At 41.7% G+C, this 17,440-nt stretch overlaps 1 protein-coding gene across 3 annotated transcripts in view; it reads left to right on the top strand.

Moving 5' to 3' along the window:
* The first annotated feature begins 6,991 nt into the window (after positions 1-6,991).
* MACROD2 (mono-ADP ribosylhydrolase 2) overlaps positions 6,992-17,440 on the top strand; it is an 861,378-nt gene continuing 850,929 nt past the window's right edge. For 2 of the 3 annotated variants that reach the window (XM_040553147.1, XM_040553146.1), the window contains exons 1-2: positions 6,996-7,515; positions 11,813-11,929. In XM_040553147.1, coding sequence (XP_040409081.1) covers positions 7,059-7,515; positions 11,813-11,929 — 574 coding nt within the window. In that variant the 5' untranslated portion in view covers positions 6,996-7,058. Of the gene's footprint in view, positions 7,516-11,812; positions 11,930-17,440 lie in introns of all 3 variants that reach the window. The other variant, XM_040553148.1, reaches the window with a different exon arrangement.

The following is a 17,440-nucleotide window of genomic DNA, read 5'->3' as shown; positions in this document are numbered from 1 at the left end:
TGAACTACTATGAATTTTGACTACTTGTTAAATAGTGCCTATGGTAAATCATCATAGTAAAGCACATCCATTAACAGTACAGAAGCATTCTTTTTCTCTGTGTTTGAAAAATTTAGCTATCACCATAGTTGATGCACCAAGATGTATTTCCCTGGCAAAATACATTAAAATCAAAAAGGTGTAAGAAACCCACGAGTATATTGTCTTTCATCTTTCCTTCCAATCACTGCACTGGACAAAGGGAGCCTGTAGTTGCTTGCCTCCTCCTCAGCTCATTTGCCCAAGGCAACAAACCAGGGAAATTGCAGGTAACAATTTATCTAATGCTTGTCATCAGTTAACTCCCTCTTTACCTGTCACTAGGTGTAATTTTATTAACAGAAACTTGACACAGGTATGCTAGTAGCTTGAAAGCTCGTAAGGGGGGATGCAACTCTCAAATAAGAGAGATATGATGTGCATTTTCTGTTTCAAGTGCATGCTAGTCAATTTGAAAGTGAACGTGCTAATAAAAGGTAACGTTTTATCAATGATATTGTGGAAGCTGTGTGAGAAGAACTCAGAGCAGTTTCACTATGTGATATGAATGGACAGGACACGGCTTACTACACAAACAAGCTCCGATAAGTGAAAATAATGACTATTGAGATAATTTTTATTAAATATAAATCAAACGCCCATTTTATATGTTATATTGCTCTATCATGTTATTGCAATAATAAATTACTTTTGTTTACTAGCTACTCAAATTACACATTTCAAAATGTATCTTCACATACATCAGGAAGGAAATTTTCCTAACGAGAAAATGTTCATAAAGTTGTGTTCTGTTTTTTTCAGTGGGATAGAACTAGAGGAAATCATCTCAATTTAAATTCACATTTAAAATAATGTCATCAGTTAATTAAAATGGCATTTACATTATGAAAATTCAAAAAGATTTTTTGAGAAATCTTTATTTCATCTTTACCTTTTTCATTGTATTCAAAGTTAAATAGTGTAAATACTGATGAAGTAAAGGACCACTGAATTCACTTCAATTTTTCGTTTCATGCCTCAGCGTTCAACTTTGAACTCATAACCAAGACAGTTTCTAGTTTTAAAAAGGAAGAGTGAGAAGAAAAACTCAAATATTTTGTGTTAAACAAGATAGAAACATCTTACAGTTACACTGAAAAAAATTACTTTGACTCGTTTCTGTTTGCAGTTTCTGTACTATTGGGTTGTTTAGATTTTATAAAATAAAGAAATATAAAATCTGAAAACTAAGAGGAAAACATGGCAGTACAATCATTAACACCTATTATTAAAAGATCATTTGCATTTTCTGCAAATGTAAGAGGTTTCTTAGATTTATAAACAGGCATGAACATGCTTTTTGAAGTATAAGGAAGTTCAGATCTATTCTTCGTAACTCATGTTACACAACCTTTGAAATTAGCATACTGACTTTACAAGTACTGAGTAGTTCACAGGCATATTTTAAACTGTTTTATGGGGCAGCAACTCCAGACTGCTCGGTTGCCCTCAGTGCAAAGTCTACAAACATAGACCCTGGCCTGGCATCATGTTGTGTTTGTGGATATTCACTCACAGCTGACTTGATGTAGGACTGGTCTGTAATGCATCAGTTTGCCATGTTGAAGTGTCCTCCTCTCTTCTGTACAGTTTTTTTCAAATATTTTTTCAGACAACCAAAATCAGGAATGATTGACTTCCATTCCTGTCCTCTCAAGTGATGATTTTCATTCCCCCTTTACGATCTGCAGCTCAAACTAGCCGTCTCTTTCCTCTCTTCAGGTGTGCCATTGGCATGGATGCCACTACTGACCCTCTGTGGAGCCACTACTCCTCCAGCAGCCACAACCCACCTCCTCCGGAGACCCAAATCTGCTCACTTTTACCCCTCTTACAGACTCACTGAGGGATCTGTGGAGATGCTTCCTTTACTTTGGTTGGGGTGGTTGATAGTGATCACAATGCTGTAGATAGGTGCTGAATGACCCAACAGTTTCCAGTGCAGTTCTAGCTCTTCTTTCATCCATTAATTCACTTATACAGTGTGTTATTCATTTTCTTATTAATTTACATTTCCTATTATATCTCTAACAGGAACTCTCTAACCTGTCATTATTTTATCCTTGTGTTAAACAAACATTCATTTTACAATTACAGTAGAAACCTGTATTCTGTCCAGGCTATACATATTTTAAACACTATTTCTGGGCTTTTCCCATCTTCCTGCATAGAATGACAGAGAATGTTCACTGGGCCATGGATGGTCGAAAACACACAAATCATTAGTCTAATACTAAAGATGCATTTTTATGCTCATTGTTTCAACAGAATATGTCTAAGCCTTCTAAATATTGCTTTAGCTGACAGTGTATACACTTTGCTACAGTCTTCTCCAAAAAATAATCTATTTTTTAGCCTGAATGGTTTTCATCTAAGTACTAAAATGCTGCTTTTTAGCGAAATTTTCCCGCCACATTTGCCACCGCTGTTGCTTCTCTCAAAGATCACCATCTTTGACTTCCATCCTTCAGTCCTAGCAGTTCTGCTCTCACATTCCTGGCCATTGTGCTGTTGGTTTTTGTGTGGAATTTTCCTCAGTTTTTCTCCTTTAGCGTCTCCTGTGAATTCTGTTCATGCTCACTCTACACCTTTGTTGTAAATCTAGTGTTGTCCTTGCACAATTTCATCCACTTACATAGACAGTTAAGTGTCTGCCTAGAGGCAGAAGTTAATCACTGTATTGTGTGTTATAGAGATTAGCATTGTGTCTAAGCATCACTCCACTTCTAGGATGCTACCTGTTAGGAGATGTTTTTTGTGTGATAACAACAGGCAAACTTAATACTTCAGGCTAAAACTCTGATCAACAATGTTATGAGCAAGAAAATAGAATGTATTTATATATATTTAATGTTATGCTTCTGTGCCAGCTAGCCTGTTACAGAAAGAAAAAGACATAGCCTATGTTTTGTTCCCTGCTTTCCTTAGATTTCGTTGCAGTGTGTTAGACTGCTGCCAGCATCCAGGGAGCAGGATTATTATTCTTGTCATGTGGATATTTTCTTTCCTCTGCTGACTGAGAGCCACAAACTTGTCAGACAGAAAGTCTGATATATTTGTGCCTTTTTTCCTTTAAAATTCACCCATGGCAAACGTTACATGTACTCAACCAAGGAAAAACATCCTTCTTTATAAAGAAATTAGGTGTGCTTCCCAAACTGCATGTCTAATAGCCCATTTCCCATATATTATTCTAGCTCTGGCTGTGGGAATTGCATGCTTGCAGGCAGCTGTGGAAGAACTATTCATGTTTCATATCTACAAAGCTGAACATTTTGTTCCTATTCAGGAACAGCAGGGAAGACCTAGCCTGAGATAGCTGGTAAATGACTTAAAATTTCACTTGACCTGGAGGATCAGTGATCTTTGGAATCCAGAATCAACACTATAAGAACTGAACACCAAATCATGCTCACACTGAAGTCAGTGACAGAATTTCTTCTTGCTCCAGTGGAACCAATTGTACCAACAGCAACTGAGAAGAAACAAACAAAAAAAGTAAAATAAGATTTTTCTTACCAGAATTGGAAAATCTAAACACTTCTATTTTTAAGTTGAAGTTTTACTCCTGTCTTTTATCTGTCATGGAGTTATATCTTACACAACTCTAATGTAGCAGCAATTAAGGTTTTTGTTATATGACTTTATAGCAAATAACAAGATTATATGATCTTAACTGTACTTAATCTGTATGTAGGTATTAGTCATTAACGCAATGATCTAAAGAACTTGCTACAATAGAAACAGCAATTTAGTTAAAGATTTGTGAATGGCAAGGTTCACCCAAGGCTTGCTGCAGGTTCCTGGGGAGTTTCTAAATCCAGTCGTGTGCTTCCCAAATCCCCCCTTAGAGTGAATTACTTACCTTGTTGGCATTTGTCCATGGATGAACTTGTTCCTGAAGGTGTCAGCCCTGAGATGTGCTTTCTCGCAGGGGTACCCTGAGAGACATCCCAGCACAGAGGGGTGATCAAGGGCAAAGCCACTCAAAGAGTTCTTGCTTGGAATCACTATTTATAGGATTGCAAGGTCATTGTGTTTTGGTCAGTAATTTTCCAGGACTCAAGTGTTTCGCCAATTTGTTTCGGAATCAGGTTGCACAGTCCCCCTCTTTAGCACTTCAATGCGTCCTTGTCAATGAGTCACACCACAGGGACCAGGTTCGCGCAGAGGGAAGGCCTGACGGTCCGGTGCCTGTCTTGCATAAACCACAGGTGTCAAGGGGAGCGAGGCAGCGTCAGGCTTTGCCACAATCTGTAGATAACAGAGGAACAGTGTCAAGATGACTTTTCCTTTGATTACAGAGAAGAAAGAGATGAGGCGCCATCTTTATTAGATAAAGTGATTGACTTGTAGTCAAGCTCATATTCCTTATCAGGTTGTTTTCTGGACTCTGATTTGATTCATTACTTCCCATGAGAGATTTCATGGTAATGAGCGCTGCCTGCTCATTGTTAACGAGCTGTCTGGTTCAAGGAGCGATCACACAGAGGCCTACTGTGGCTCTCAAGCCTGAACAAGACCTAGGCCAAGTACAGGAGCAGAGCATACCCACCACCATCTGGTCTTCCATTTTGGTGCTGGCGCAAATATCAGGCTTCTTCTTCTATTTTTTTTTTCCTTTTATAAAGATATATATTTTCTTTATATATTTTCCAAAATGATGGCCGTTCTAGCTGCTTTTACAAATGCAACTGAAGAATGCATGCAAATGCCCTGGATGAGAAGGGAGTTTTCTCTCTCTCCCCTTCTGGTCCAATAAACGTTGATTTATAAAATGTGGAACAGATCCCACAGGACTTTAGAATATTCAGTAGCTTGGTAAATGTGGCAGTGATCTAGGATATGGGCTCAAATATCTACTGTACACCATATACACACACATGATTTAAACTAAGGTTTCTTTTATGCCGCTTTATCTGTTGGCTTTTCTCTCATTTTCATTGTCGAGAAAACCATGCTTGGGCTACCAGAGAATATCACCTGGCCAAAATGAAGAAATCACGTAAAGATATAGTAATGCACCCTTAGGAGCTGATCTAATCTGAATATTGAAATATGCTTTGTGAAGAGGAGGCTTATTCTGATTTGAACTGGTTAAAAGGCAAACTGAGTTTTCCCTCGCATCAGTAAGTGTGATAAGACAAAGGATTCTGCTGTGAGGAACTGCACTGTTACTTAAGATTAACAGCAACAGTGCAGATGCTGTTGGTTCATCAGAAAGGAAAACTTAACAAAAATGCAGGTAACTAGTAAGTAAGTTAACTAGTAGTTAACTCTGTGACTAGTGAAGCTAGAATCGGGTCTTCTTACAGAATTTTGCTTTATGCTTCTTTAAAAAGGAAAGTTTAAAAATTTAAGAGAAAGTGTAAAGCTTAAAAGCTTGGTCCTTTTTAAAAAATACTTCAGATATATCACCTCTAAAAGCAATATTTCTTTTTTTTTTTTGTAAAATATTTAAATTAAATTGTACCTATTCTATGTTCTAAGCCAAAGTGCACAGCAAGAGGGGGCATTTTGCACTTTTCTGTTTGTTTTACAGCACATCATTAGAGGTTCTCCGTAAAGAGAGAGTATTTCACCAAAGATGGATTAGCTCCTTCCTGACATAACCCGATAGAAAATGTCTCAAAACACTGAGAAAAAACAACAATCTTCCTCTACCAATCTTCAAAAATTCCTTCAGTTAAACTGAGAACATACTTTTTACTAGATAATTCAGTCTTTTCTGATAGTTTGCCTTAACCATGAAAATTAAGACTTGGTACTTATACAGGTCAATTAACCAATGGTTCCCTGAGTGCGGTATCTCTAGGTAGTTTCTCAATAGATGTGTGCTTTATCTGATGTTGCCTCTTTCACTTTTAAGAATGGCAATTTTGTGTATCTTGTACACAATGCTTCCAAATTCACAGTATCATTTCTTGTTTTATGTCAGATCACTTGATTTATTTATTTTTATTATGCTTATTTAGCATTTTATATGTAGTTTACTGACTTAAAGAAAAAAAAAAGTGCTGGTGGAGTGATGAGGAATAATGTCCAGAAAGTTCATGGTTTTTCAATGTAGTTCTGAAAAAGGACAAAGCCCTAGTAATGCTGTGTTGTGCCTCACTTTTCTTTGTTACAGGCCAAGTACAAGAACATTATCACCAAAGACAAGCCTGCTCCTGACAGAGTGATCCTGACAGAGTGATTTAGCTCAAATGAGGTGCAGACTGATGAGTTTGTGTGCATCCTTCTGTGAAGCTCTGAAGCACCTGCCAGCACCTGTTTTGTCCCAGGGTTGCATCCCCTTGCCTGAGTTAGGGCCTGTACACCCACGTGTGGTGTAGCGTGGGCTAGCACGATCCGCAGGGCTGCTGGCAGGCTGCATTTGTTTCCTTATTATGTTTGCTTATTCCCCTATGTTTACTTATTTAGGCTGCAGAAGTTTCTGTGTTTATGCAGACATGGAAAAAAAATTAACCTAAACACTTCACTGTCAGCAAGCCTGGCAGGTACCAGCTAGGTGAGATCAGAAAGTGAAAGAAAATACAAACTAAGGTGATGGATGTGCAGTTTCTGAGAGGAAATGAACCCGTGCAAGGTGCGGTTCAGTGGCGGTGAGGGGGAATTTTGGAAACAACAGCACAGAGAGCCCGGACCACACACAGTATTTATTTCCCCGTATCCCAACGCGCGCTTTTCCCCTGTGCCTGCCGCCGGCTCTGACTCCTACGAGCCCCTGTATGTATTTCTCCCCGCCGGGCCGGGCCGGGCCGGGCCGGGCCGGGCTCCCCGGGGCCCCGCAGGCCGCAGCCCGGACGCTGTCGCGTAGCAACGCGGCCCAGCGCCGCCCGGCGGAGCGCAGGGGCCCGGCGGCAACCCGGAAGCAGAGGGGGCGCTGCTCCGCCCCGGGACGGCCGGCACCGGGCCGCCGGGCCCCGAGCGCCCTCCCCGGGGGCACCGGAGGTGTCTCGGCGGCGCTGCGCCCGTTAATGTCGCACCAAGCACCCCCCGCACACAGGGCCCGGGCTGCGGCCGCGGCGCCTCGTCCCCGTCCTCGTCCCCATCCCCACACAACCACCGCCGCTCCAGACTCCTCCCGGCCGGCTCGCCCGCCGTGCCCGGTCCGGTGGCGGCGGTGGCGGGCGGAGGAGGGGGCTGCTGAGCGGCGGCTGGCGGAGCCAACGGGCGGCGGGAAGGGGGGCGGGCGCTGCGGGGGTGTCGTGCTGGAGCGAGGCGTGCCCCAGCCGCTAGGCACCCTGTGGAGCCGGGGAGCGACGTTTGGACGGCGGTGGTGGTGGTGGTGGTGGCGGCGGGCGGCAGCGGGCAGCTCGGCGTCCCCTCCACCCCCCCCCGTGAGTCTGGGGAACCTGCAGCTCAAAGCCGCCGCCAGCCACAGCGCCATGTACCCCGGCAACAAGCGGAAAAAGGTCTGGCGGGAGGAGAAAGGTACTGCCGCCGCCCCGGGCCGGGCCCCGCCGCCCCCCTCCGCCTCCCCTCAGGGCCGGGGGGTGCCCCCCGAGCCTCTGTCCGCGGCCCTGCCCCGGTCCCCGCCGCCCCCCGGGCGCTGCGGGCTCCCCTCACGCCGGGGGGGCTCCTGGAGGGGACCCCCACGGGTTTTGGCAGGGCAGGAGCCGGCCGGGCTCCAAAGGTGCCCGTCCCGCTTTAATCCGTGTCGTCTGGCTGTTCGCGGGTGGGGGGGGGGTGGAAATGGTGTTTTTTTTTCGCGATTTTTAGCCCCAACGCGATGCCCCGCCAGGCTACTTTCAGGTGTGGAGCCTGCGGGTTCCGGCACGCCGGTGCGAAATGGGGGCCCCCACGGAAAGGGGCCTGCCCCCCCCCTCCCTCCGAGCTCCTTCAGCCCGCCGTCCTGCTCCTAAAAGCCTGGGACAGGCGCTTCACACTGACCTTGGTGTCCCTATGTTGGTCACCTGGAGAGCAGTGTAAACCTTTAGGCAGAAATTCACGCAGCCGAAGTATAAATATTTACATCAGCTATTGGAAAAGGCTTCAGGAAAACAAACCTTGCCGGGTGTGTTTACAAATAACCCAGAAATGTACAATGGGGAGAGGAGGAAAAAGTGAAACATGCCAGCGGGTCTATTACAAGTCCTCTCTTTCCTCCCATGTTCCCTGTGAGTGCATGTGTATTTCAAATCAAGAAGGCAGGCGACAGGTTCAAAGGATAGCATTCATCCTCTTTGTGGACAAATCAAGCAGGCATCTGGAAGGAAAAAACGTGAGAACCACAAACAGGCTGATCGCTGTGTAGATTAGCTGCTTCCATCAAACTGCCTCTGAGGCACTGTTACATGGTGTATTCGTGTTTCTTTCAGAGCTGTCCTGCGATGTGCCTTTAGTTGAGATGTGCCTTTAGGGTGAGACAACAAATTTCTGCCAGCCTTGAAAGTTTCTCTCTTCTAGAGTAGAAAAAATGGAGTTAAATCTTCTCAGGTGTTGCTTGTGTGTGATCAGCTGTAAGTGACTTCACCTGTGGAAGCCCTTCCTGCTGCCTGTTGTTACCTGCCAAGGAAATGCTGCTTTTGTGCAGGGGGCAGGTGGGGGAAGCTTCTGGTCAGCTCTGGTGGGAGTTCCCCCTGCTCCTCTGTTGCTTCCAGCTTTGGTGCTGTTTGTGCAAGTTCATAGCCCGGCACGTGGACTCAAACCATAGGTGAAGAGGGTTGAGCACAGGGGCTGGAACAGGTGAGGTGCGGGCACGCTTTCATCTGCACGTGCTGTGAGGATGATGGTCTCCACCAGAACAGTGATAACCACCATCTGTTGAGAAGGGTGACACTGATGAACACAAGCTGAAGCTTGTGACTGCTGCTGAAGTTATTCTGGCCAGCAAGGCATGTTTCTGAGCGCTAGCTAGCCAGCACTTGGTGTCACTCTGCATAGTGAGAATGAACAGCATTTGCCAGTCTCCTGCTCCAGTAGCTGCTTCCCAGCATTACATTCGTGGTGTTGGCCCAGGTTTTTTCAAGCGTGTGTGTGAAACTCTGGCACATTACAGCTGATGCTGGTCTTTAGCTTGTAGCCCTGTGTGATTATTCTTACTGAGCATTCTCTTTACTAGAGAGCAAAACTACAGAAGCACAACTTCTTTCCTTCCTATGTAGGTTGTCCTTGAAAAAAAATTTTATGCCAGGCCTGCCTCTGCTGTTCCTGCGTACTTCTAGCTCCCCACAAAGTTGACTGCTCGTGCTGATTCTGCTCTTCCCTTGAAGCTTTGAGTGTGATCATTTTGAACCTTCTATGTTTTGAAGAAGTTCCTGTTCTCAAAAAGTGCAAACTGCTAAATAGTGAGTTCAAACCCGCTTGCTTTCCTTAATTACTTCTTAGTAATTGAGGATAGTTCAATTTCTCACAGGGTAGATCTTTCTTGTGGTCCAGTGAAACAGTAGGAGCAGAACTGGTGTTGATTTTGGAGTCTTTATGGCATGGGACTGGTCTGCCCGTGAGCTTCCAAAGCACTTCAACAGGTGACATGCAGAAAACAGTCTTTGCAGCTAAAGATGTTGGAAGCATCTTCCGGGAGGTCTGTGTGCAATTTAAACTCACTTTAAAGTCTCACTAGTGACTTGGAAGAGCAAAGCTTCATATACCCTTCCTCTAGAATTGTGTTTTGGAAGGTGGGGAGCTGCCTCGAATTTCTTCAGCAAAAGGCAGTCAAACTTTCAGTGTTAGTTGGTCCCTCCAGCCTGATGCACACAAATGTGCTCTCTCCTTGTCTCGTGTTCATGTTTGTCTTTCTGTAGTACTCTTAACAGGCACATTAAGTATCTTGTATGCTTGAAGATGAAGCAGTAGAGTTAAGTGTGTATCCATAATGTATAATGAAGATTCTAATCACGTTAGTTTTACTTTCATATTTGTAAGTATCCAACTAAGATACAAAGCCTAAATACGGGGAGAGAAGTGGTATTTTTGACAGTACAATTTCTTCTTCGATTGACAAAAAACATCAAAAAATATATATCTTTTGATAAGAGTCTGTGCTCAAAAGTTACCTTTGGTATTTTAGGCTTTACTGACTACACTCTAAATAATTAGAAAACTTACATTATAATAGGGTTTTTGCAAAATAAGCTATTTTCTTGAAAGGTTTGACCTAAGCAGCAGTTTGTTGAACTCATTTACTGTTCCTTCAACTTGATATGAATATTAGCATCTCTTTTCATGTCCATCTAGTCCTTTATGCCAAAGGCAAAAAATATGGATCTTCCTTGTCCATATAGCTTTTAAACTCTTTTTGATCATCAAAGAATATTTATTCCTGATTAATGTGTCAAGAAAATCTATTAGTATGGTAATAGTAGTTCAGTGCCACTGGTAAAATGTACCCAGAAACTTGATTAGCTCATGGAAGCCTTAACATGGTGTGTTCTTTTCACTCCTTAGGCGAGGACACATCTTGTACAAAACTAACACTGAGCGTTAAAAGCATATTTTACTTCTGAGCGAAGTCATCCTGCTTGATGGGGTAGGGAAGGAGAAGAGGATGCGGCTACAAGAATCTGGTGTTGGGTCAAGGTCACTGGGGTGATTTTTCCTCACCTTAGAACCCACTGCATTTATAGCCAAGTCTGAAGAAGAGTGAAGTTGGCACTAGCTGTCAAAATTGTACAACCCATGCAGTTGTACTTCTTGCTAAATGTCTTTTTTTAATAAAAAAAAAAAAAGACATGGTGACTGTTTCTCAGAAGAAAAAAAAAAAAAAACACATCCATGTGTACTCCAGTGGGGTAATCAAGCACGTTATACTGATGTTCAAGTACAAAACTGTAAGCCTTAACCTGAGCTCTTGAATTCAAACCTGGGTTCTGCTTTACAGCACTTGAAATCCAGCATGGTCCTCCCATCATGCTGGTCCTGGGCTGATCTTTAGTTACATGGGTAGCCAGCGGAGGGCAGTGGGCTTTCCTTGTGCTTGGGCTTGTGTTCCACCAGTCTGTCAGTCACGTTATGGCCTTGCGGTACTTTCTTTGGGTAACAAACAGATAGTCTAGTATTTTCTGTAGCTGCTGATTTTGGCCCAAATCGGAATGAAATGCTACTGGATGTGTTTAAAGCAAATGACAGTAGATTTTGCATGCTGGAAGTTGCATTGTTTGCAGAACAAATCAACCAAACAAAAATGCCTTTATTTTTTATCACCCCAACCATCTAGAAAGTGACATAAGATTTGGCTTTTGCTGACTTCTTTTTGTAATATATTGGCACTCTGTTAATTTTGTATCATTCTTCCTGTCATTCTTTGCTGGCATACATAAACTTGTTTCAGAAAAAAATTCATCAGTTTTGATGTTCGTGAGGTGTTTTTTGTTATTCTAAATTCTATCTCTATTTTATGAATACAGAAACTAAAGAATGCATTGTAATGCCTGGAAATTCTATAAAATAACAATTTCCTACTTAATGAATCTGCTGTTGGATCTCTGCTCTTGAGTTTAAGTGACTGGAAGACGAGGTGCTATAGTGATGAGGGAAGGAAATCTGGACAGCTGAGAGAGCAGTGAAGCGGCATTTTTTTGCTGAACTGGGATATCCAGAAATAGGTGCAGGCGGTTGTTTAAATGCACTATGTTCAGCTCCTATTATTTGTAACTCATCAAATCACCCATGCTTGTTTCTTTCAAACCGTATTTAATTGCTTCAAGGACATGGAATTGGTCACTACTTGGCCAATGTACAAGAATATATGAAAGCTTGCAAAACTTTTTTTTCCCTTTCCCTTAAACAGAACGTTTGCTGAAGATGACCTTGGAGGAAAGACGCAAAGAGTACTTGAGGGAGTATGTTGCGTTGAAAAATATTCCAACATGGATGGAAGAAATGAAAAGTAAGAATGAAAGTGATGGTAAGTAAAATGGGGGAGTCTTTTTAAATAGAGACTGTTCTGCTTGCTCAGACTGAAGTTACTTTTAAGAGAGTCAAGGCTTAGAAACCCTGTTGTTGGTAACAGTGGCAGTCCTATGTGGGGGCAGGAGTGGAGAGAGGTGGGGGGTGGAAAACACCAAAATACCTTAAAGCCTTGCTGGCATGCAGTAATTTTGCAAGTACATGCAGACAGTCATAACAACACCGATAGCCTTAGGTATGCAAATTAGTTATTCTCTGCCTCAGTTTTTACTTTCTAGATATTTTCTAGATATTCCAGTGGTCAGCCATGCCTAATGCACTTTGTCTTTAAAATTTATCAGGCATCATGGTATGGGGAATCTGGGCAAAATGGTGGTGTTCTTGTAGGTGGCTGAAAACAGCATTTCTTACTCACAATCCTACATGTTTGCTTGGGCTGAGGTGCACCAGCCTGGCATGGATGAACCCCACCGAAAGGGTGGTTGCACACTGGAACAGGCTCCCCAGTGAAGTAGTCACTGCACCAAGCCTGTCTGAATTTAAGAAGAGATTGGACTGTGCACTTAGTCACATGGTCTAAACTTTTGGGCAGACCTGTGCGGTACCAGGAGTTGGACTTGATGATCCTTATGGGTCCCTTCCAACTCGGGATATTCTATGATTCTACAAACTCTTCTTCTCTTAGTGTGTGCGGCATTATCAGGATGGCCAGTAGAGTTGTCCAGATACATACAGTGAACACTGTCCAGGAATGTGAATCTGATTCAATAACATAGATCAAGTAATTGAGGTTTAGGTGGATGAGAATTTAATTCTGTTACAGTGCCTCATTCTTTTTCTAGTTCTCCTTCATTCACATGTGTGTGAAGAGGAAGGAATTCTTTGGTGTGATTTCCTTTGCTTTATTTCTGTGTCTTGACTTGGCTTAATTTGATTCTTGCAATCTAACTATGAAATGTGAAGTGTTCACTATTGCAGTTTTCTTACTGCTGCAGATACAGGACTAGGTTTCCGGCCCTTCTGTTACCATTAAGGGCTCATACTGACTAGTGTGAACAAGAGTGTAGAGTGATCTTGTGACCACGGCTGGCCATGGTCTTTATGATAATATTCCATGTGAGATTGTAGTACTTCCTTTACAGTCTCAAGGGGCTAACAGAGTTGCAGATAATGCTTTCATCTCTTCCTAAAAGCCTCCTTAATGACTTCTGAAGTGAAAATATATATATCAGAAGTTGCTGAGCTTTTAAACTCTGACATAGTTTTATTACAACAGTACTCACAGACCTCTTTCTCCCATTATAGTAGGTCTTTGATATCTTGTAAAGAAGCTTGTCCATCTAGAAAACAAGGGCTGCATAAAAATCAAAAGATTACCTGACATCTCCAAAGTTTGTTTAGGAGGTCTTTGACACATGAGAATATGCAGTCTGTCATGTAGTTTAACTGGGAAATTCTTTATCCTTCTTAGCCTGAGCTATGCTTTTATTTTGACAACTCTCAAACTCAGTATGAGTTGCTGAAATTCACAAATCTCCTGCTACGTGTCCTGCTGAACAAGGTGTGGATTTATGTTGTGATTGCTGTTACACCTCACATAAGTAAAATGTCAGAGTCTAATATGTGGGTATTGGATCATGGCAGTAGTGAATTTGTTCCATTGTAGATGTTCTTGCAATCCCTGCTAGTACCCAGTGCTCTGCAAAAAATGCTGGAAGGCAGAAGTTGTTCAGAAACACTTCTCTGCTATTTAAGGCTTTTGTTAGACTGCACATTCAGGAGAAAATATCCTTAGTTTCTTTTTTTCTTAGATATATTTATTGTAAATAAGCCATGTGGAATAGTGGCCTTGTAGAAGGTTAGAGTACAGAAATGATTCCACATTTCAGCTGATCAGTGCAATTAAAAGAAATCTGTGTTAACGTGACTGTTACCGCATCTGTTTCAAATTTTTGTTTCCCTTCAATGTTGATTCCACTCTTAAGGCATCAAGAATATGAGAAGGGATGAAGCTCCAGGTGTGCTGAAGTCTGTGATGACTTGAGAATTCCCTGCCCAAGTCCTGCTATTTTCTTCAAATGAAAGGCTACTTCTTCTTGCAGTGACAAACTAGAGAGGTCTGAAGGAGGGGAAAAAAAAATCTGTACGCTTGACAAGCCAAGACAGCAACTGATGAGGAATGTGGAAAAAGCTTTCTACCATTTACTTCAAACACTGTATACTGTGAATAAATGACAGATTGATTAGTAAAGTGTGGAGTAGCTGTTCAGAAAGAGTGATGAGGACAAGTCAAGAAAGGAACCAAGAACAAATAAACTGAAGCAGGTGTGATCAATCTTCCGCTGGAGTAAGAAGCTGTAGGAGAAGGGGAGAGCCTTTGGGCCAGGTATAATGCCCACAGATGCACCAGGCTGGAAACAAAAGGCGTTCAGTACTACACAAATGTTTGTACTGACTTAGGAAAATCATTTTGTGAACAATACAAAGGCTTTATGGTACCAATTTTTAAATGTGAATGGCTTGCTGGAAGGTGTTATGAGATTAGTTTGGCACCCGCTCTTGTATGGAAGTTTAACAGGAGATTATTAAAGCCTTTGGAACTGCTGAAGCTGAAATGATTGAAAAACTTCCTGTTGGGAAGGAACCAGCCTCTGACCGTTCTCATATCTCTGTCTGGTCTTTAACAGGAAGTTTGGAGAACATGCCTTAGTTTGTGGAGGGAAGTTTCTTCCCCTGCTTCTCCTTCGCTCTCTGGTGTGGAGTGGTATTCAGAACCAAATTACAAACCATACCTGTAAAGCTTTGAGCAAGTTGATCTTAAAGTGAGTTATAAAAAGGCTGGAAGTCTTAACAAGTGTGGGATGTGTAACAACAAAGGATTCTGGGGAATGAAATTAGGGAAATCTCAATGGCAACTGACAATTCTTTTGTCTTTAGTGATTTTTTTTTTATAGCAGAAAACATGTGAAAATGAAGAAGTTGAAAGGAGCTTTGTATAGTTCAGCCTCAGTTCTACTCCTTTGCAACTAAAATAAAATCCTGCAATTTTATAAGTCATCTTATATGGATGTGGGTCTTGACGTGCCCTAAGAGCTGAATTTGGTTTGTATTTTGACATGGAATTTGGCCAATACTTCTGATGCTTTTTGCTGTGAGTGGGGCAAGGAGTGATGTGGAATGGAAGGACGTAAGCTTGGTGCCCGCTGTTGTGAACGGAGGGAAGCAAGCTGACACAGGCACGTGTGTTTCTGGGAAGTCTATGGTGTCAGCATCCCTGGGGTTTGACAAGCAACTTGCCAGGCTGTGAAAGTGGACCTCAGAGTTCAAGTACCATAATACTGTCCATTCTCCTTGCACTGCTGTTATTTATGAGTGGTCCTTTTTAGTCTCAGAGGAGATGGTAGCAAGGGAAAGAATCTGTTTATGTTTACAGAACTTACTCATGAGGAAAAGTTTTGTTTTAACCACTCTGAGATTATGAGGAACTGTCCACTTCAGGTACCACGAATAACCCTGTCATACAGGGCGAGGTAATATGTCTGCACTGAAATCCATCCTTTATCCCGTACCTCATCCTTCAGCTGTACTGAAGGCAGGCACTTCTCATCTGTTCAGTTACGTACTTTGAAGAACAATTCCTTCCTAACAACTTACAAATAATGGACTTTTTTCTGAAGCTCTGGATTTTCTATACCTCTGTTTCAATGCTGTTTATTATATACAACCTTATGCTAGACACTTATCCTGTACAGAAATGGTAATTTGTGTTTTGTTATGCTTGAATAAAGAAATTATGTAGAAGAATAACTAGTGATTTTTTTTTGAGTTAAAAGTACTATCTTTTTCTTGAATACACAGTTATTCCTGAAGACGTCTTTAGGTTTCAGCGGGGAAACTCAGGAAAAGACTTCAGAAAACTTTTCTTTGAAAGCTTTTCTAAAAATCAGGGTTTGGGGAGTTGTGTTGCTGTTGACATCTGTTTATCAGTAATAGATAAATGCTTTACATTAATGTAGTAATTCAAAAAATAGAATTCAAACTTAACTCCAGCATTTTATAGTCCTGCTGGGCTGTCATAGTTCTCAGGTTTTGTTGGTGCAAAGAAAAAAGCAAATTAAGGTGATGGTTTAAAGATCTTTGCTAATGGTAAGAACTACTTTTGATTCCTTTAAAAGGAAGGATACAGCAACTTGTGAGACTTAGGTTGTTTTTATTTAAATGGTATGAAGGGTCTGCAGTCTCTTTTGTTCTAGCAAGTCTTGAAATACGTAGATGTTCTAGCTGCCTTTGAATTTTCTTAATCTCTTACTTTTAGAAAATGATATGGTTCAGAATGTGCTCAGATAATCTACTTTAACGCTGAAGGTTTTATGTATAATAGTAAGGTTTGGGTTTAATAACAGTATCTTTGTACTAGAAATCTGTAGATTTCTGAATAGTCACTGGGTTGACACAAGATTATAGAGACAAAGCAGCTGTATAAGCCACTCAATGCTTAATGTCAAAAAGAAAGTATATGATAATATTGAGCTGTATTGACCAGAATTTCTTGCGATTGCTAACTAATGACCAATAATACTAGCTACTTCAGAGCTTCTCCTGTTTATGATGTGAGTTTCTCTCCTGCAGGAGCCATGAATCAAGGTGGTGATTGTTCTTTTACCGAAATTCTTTTTTTTTTTTTTAAAGAAAAAAGCAAAACATAACACAGAAACACTTCAGAAAGTAAGCTGCTACCCAGCTACAGGTGAAAATCAGCCAGAAATGTACAAGTAAGAAACAGGGTCTTGTTAAACTGTTGTTACCTCTAGTGGGTCGTACAGAAAAAGTAATTATATTCTACGAGAACATTAAAATTTTCAGAATTTGCTTACCAGTGATGGGGATCTCTCAGTCTGTGATAGCTCTGCAAAACCACGCTTCCAAGATCACATACTACCAACAAAACAAGTCCATCAGCTTGCATTATCTTCTTCCTTTTAGTGACTTGAACAACTGTCTTTAAAACAGGTTTCTACCTGAGTGACAAGGATAAAGAAAATTGAGACATTCAGCTCTGCATGATGCTTGCTGTCTGTCAGTCAATGAAAACTGTGCTTTTGCTGTTGGCACCGTTTAGTTAAGTTAGTAGCACAAGAACTTTTCAGCTGAGTTAGTGTACAAAACTGGAATACCTTGCATGCTGCAGTTCAGGATCTTTTGTTGTGGTCTTGAATGTGAATTTCAACTTCACTTAAACTCAGTGCTGTATTTGTTTTTTTTTGTTTTTATTTTTTTAATGTTTCATATATCGGATTAGCACTTCTAAATGTACACCTCAGGTATTCTTTTCCAAAGACAGCTTTGCAGTGCATGGAGATGGGAAAGTATCTCTGGGAGCAAGTTCATTTGAGAGTAAGCTGAGAAATAGTTATCTTTTGGAGTTGGTTTGGTTTTATTTAGTTGGTGATAACCCTGACATTATTAGATAATTCAAGTGGTGTGTTTGGCGGGGGTGTGTGTGTGTGTG

This window comes from Cygnus olor, chromosome 3 (genome assembly GCF_009769625.2).
Source record: "Cygnus olor isolate bCygOlo1 chromosome 3, bCygOlo1.pri.v2, whole genome shotgun sequence".
NCBI lineage: Eukaryota > Metazoa > Chordata > Aves > Anseriformes > Anatidae > Cygnus > Cygnus olor.
The sequence above is the reverse complement of the archived record's forward strand: the minus strand, read 5'-3'. Positions and strand labels throughout refer to the sequence as shown.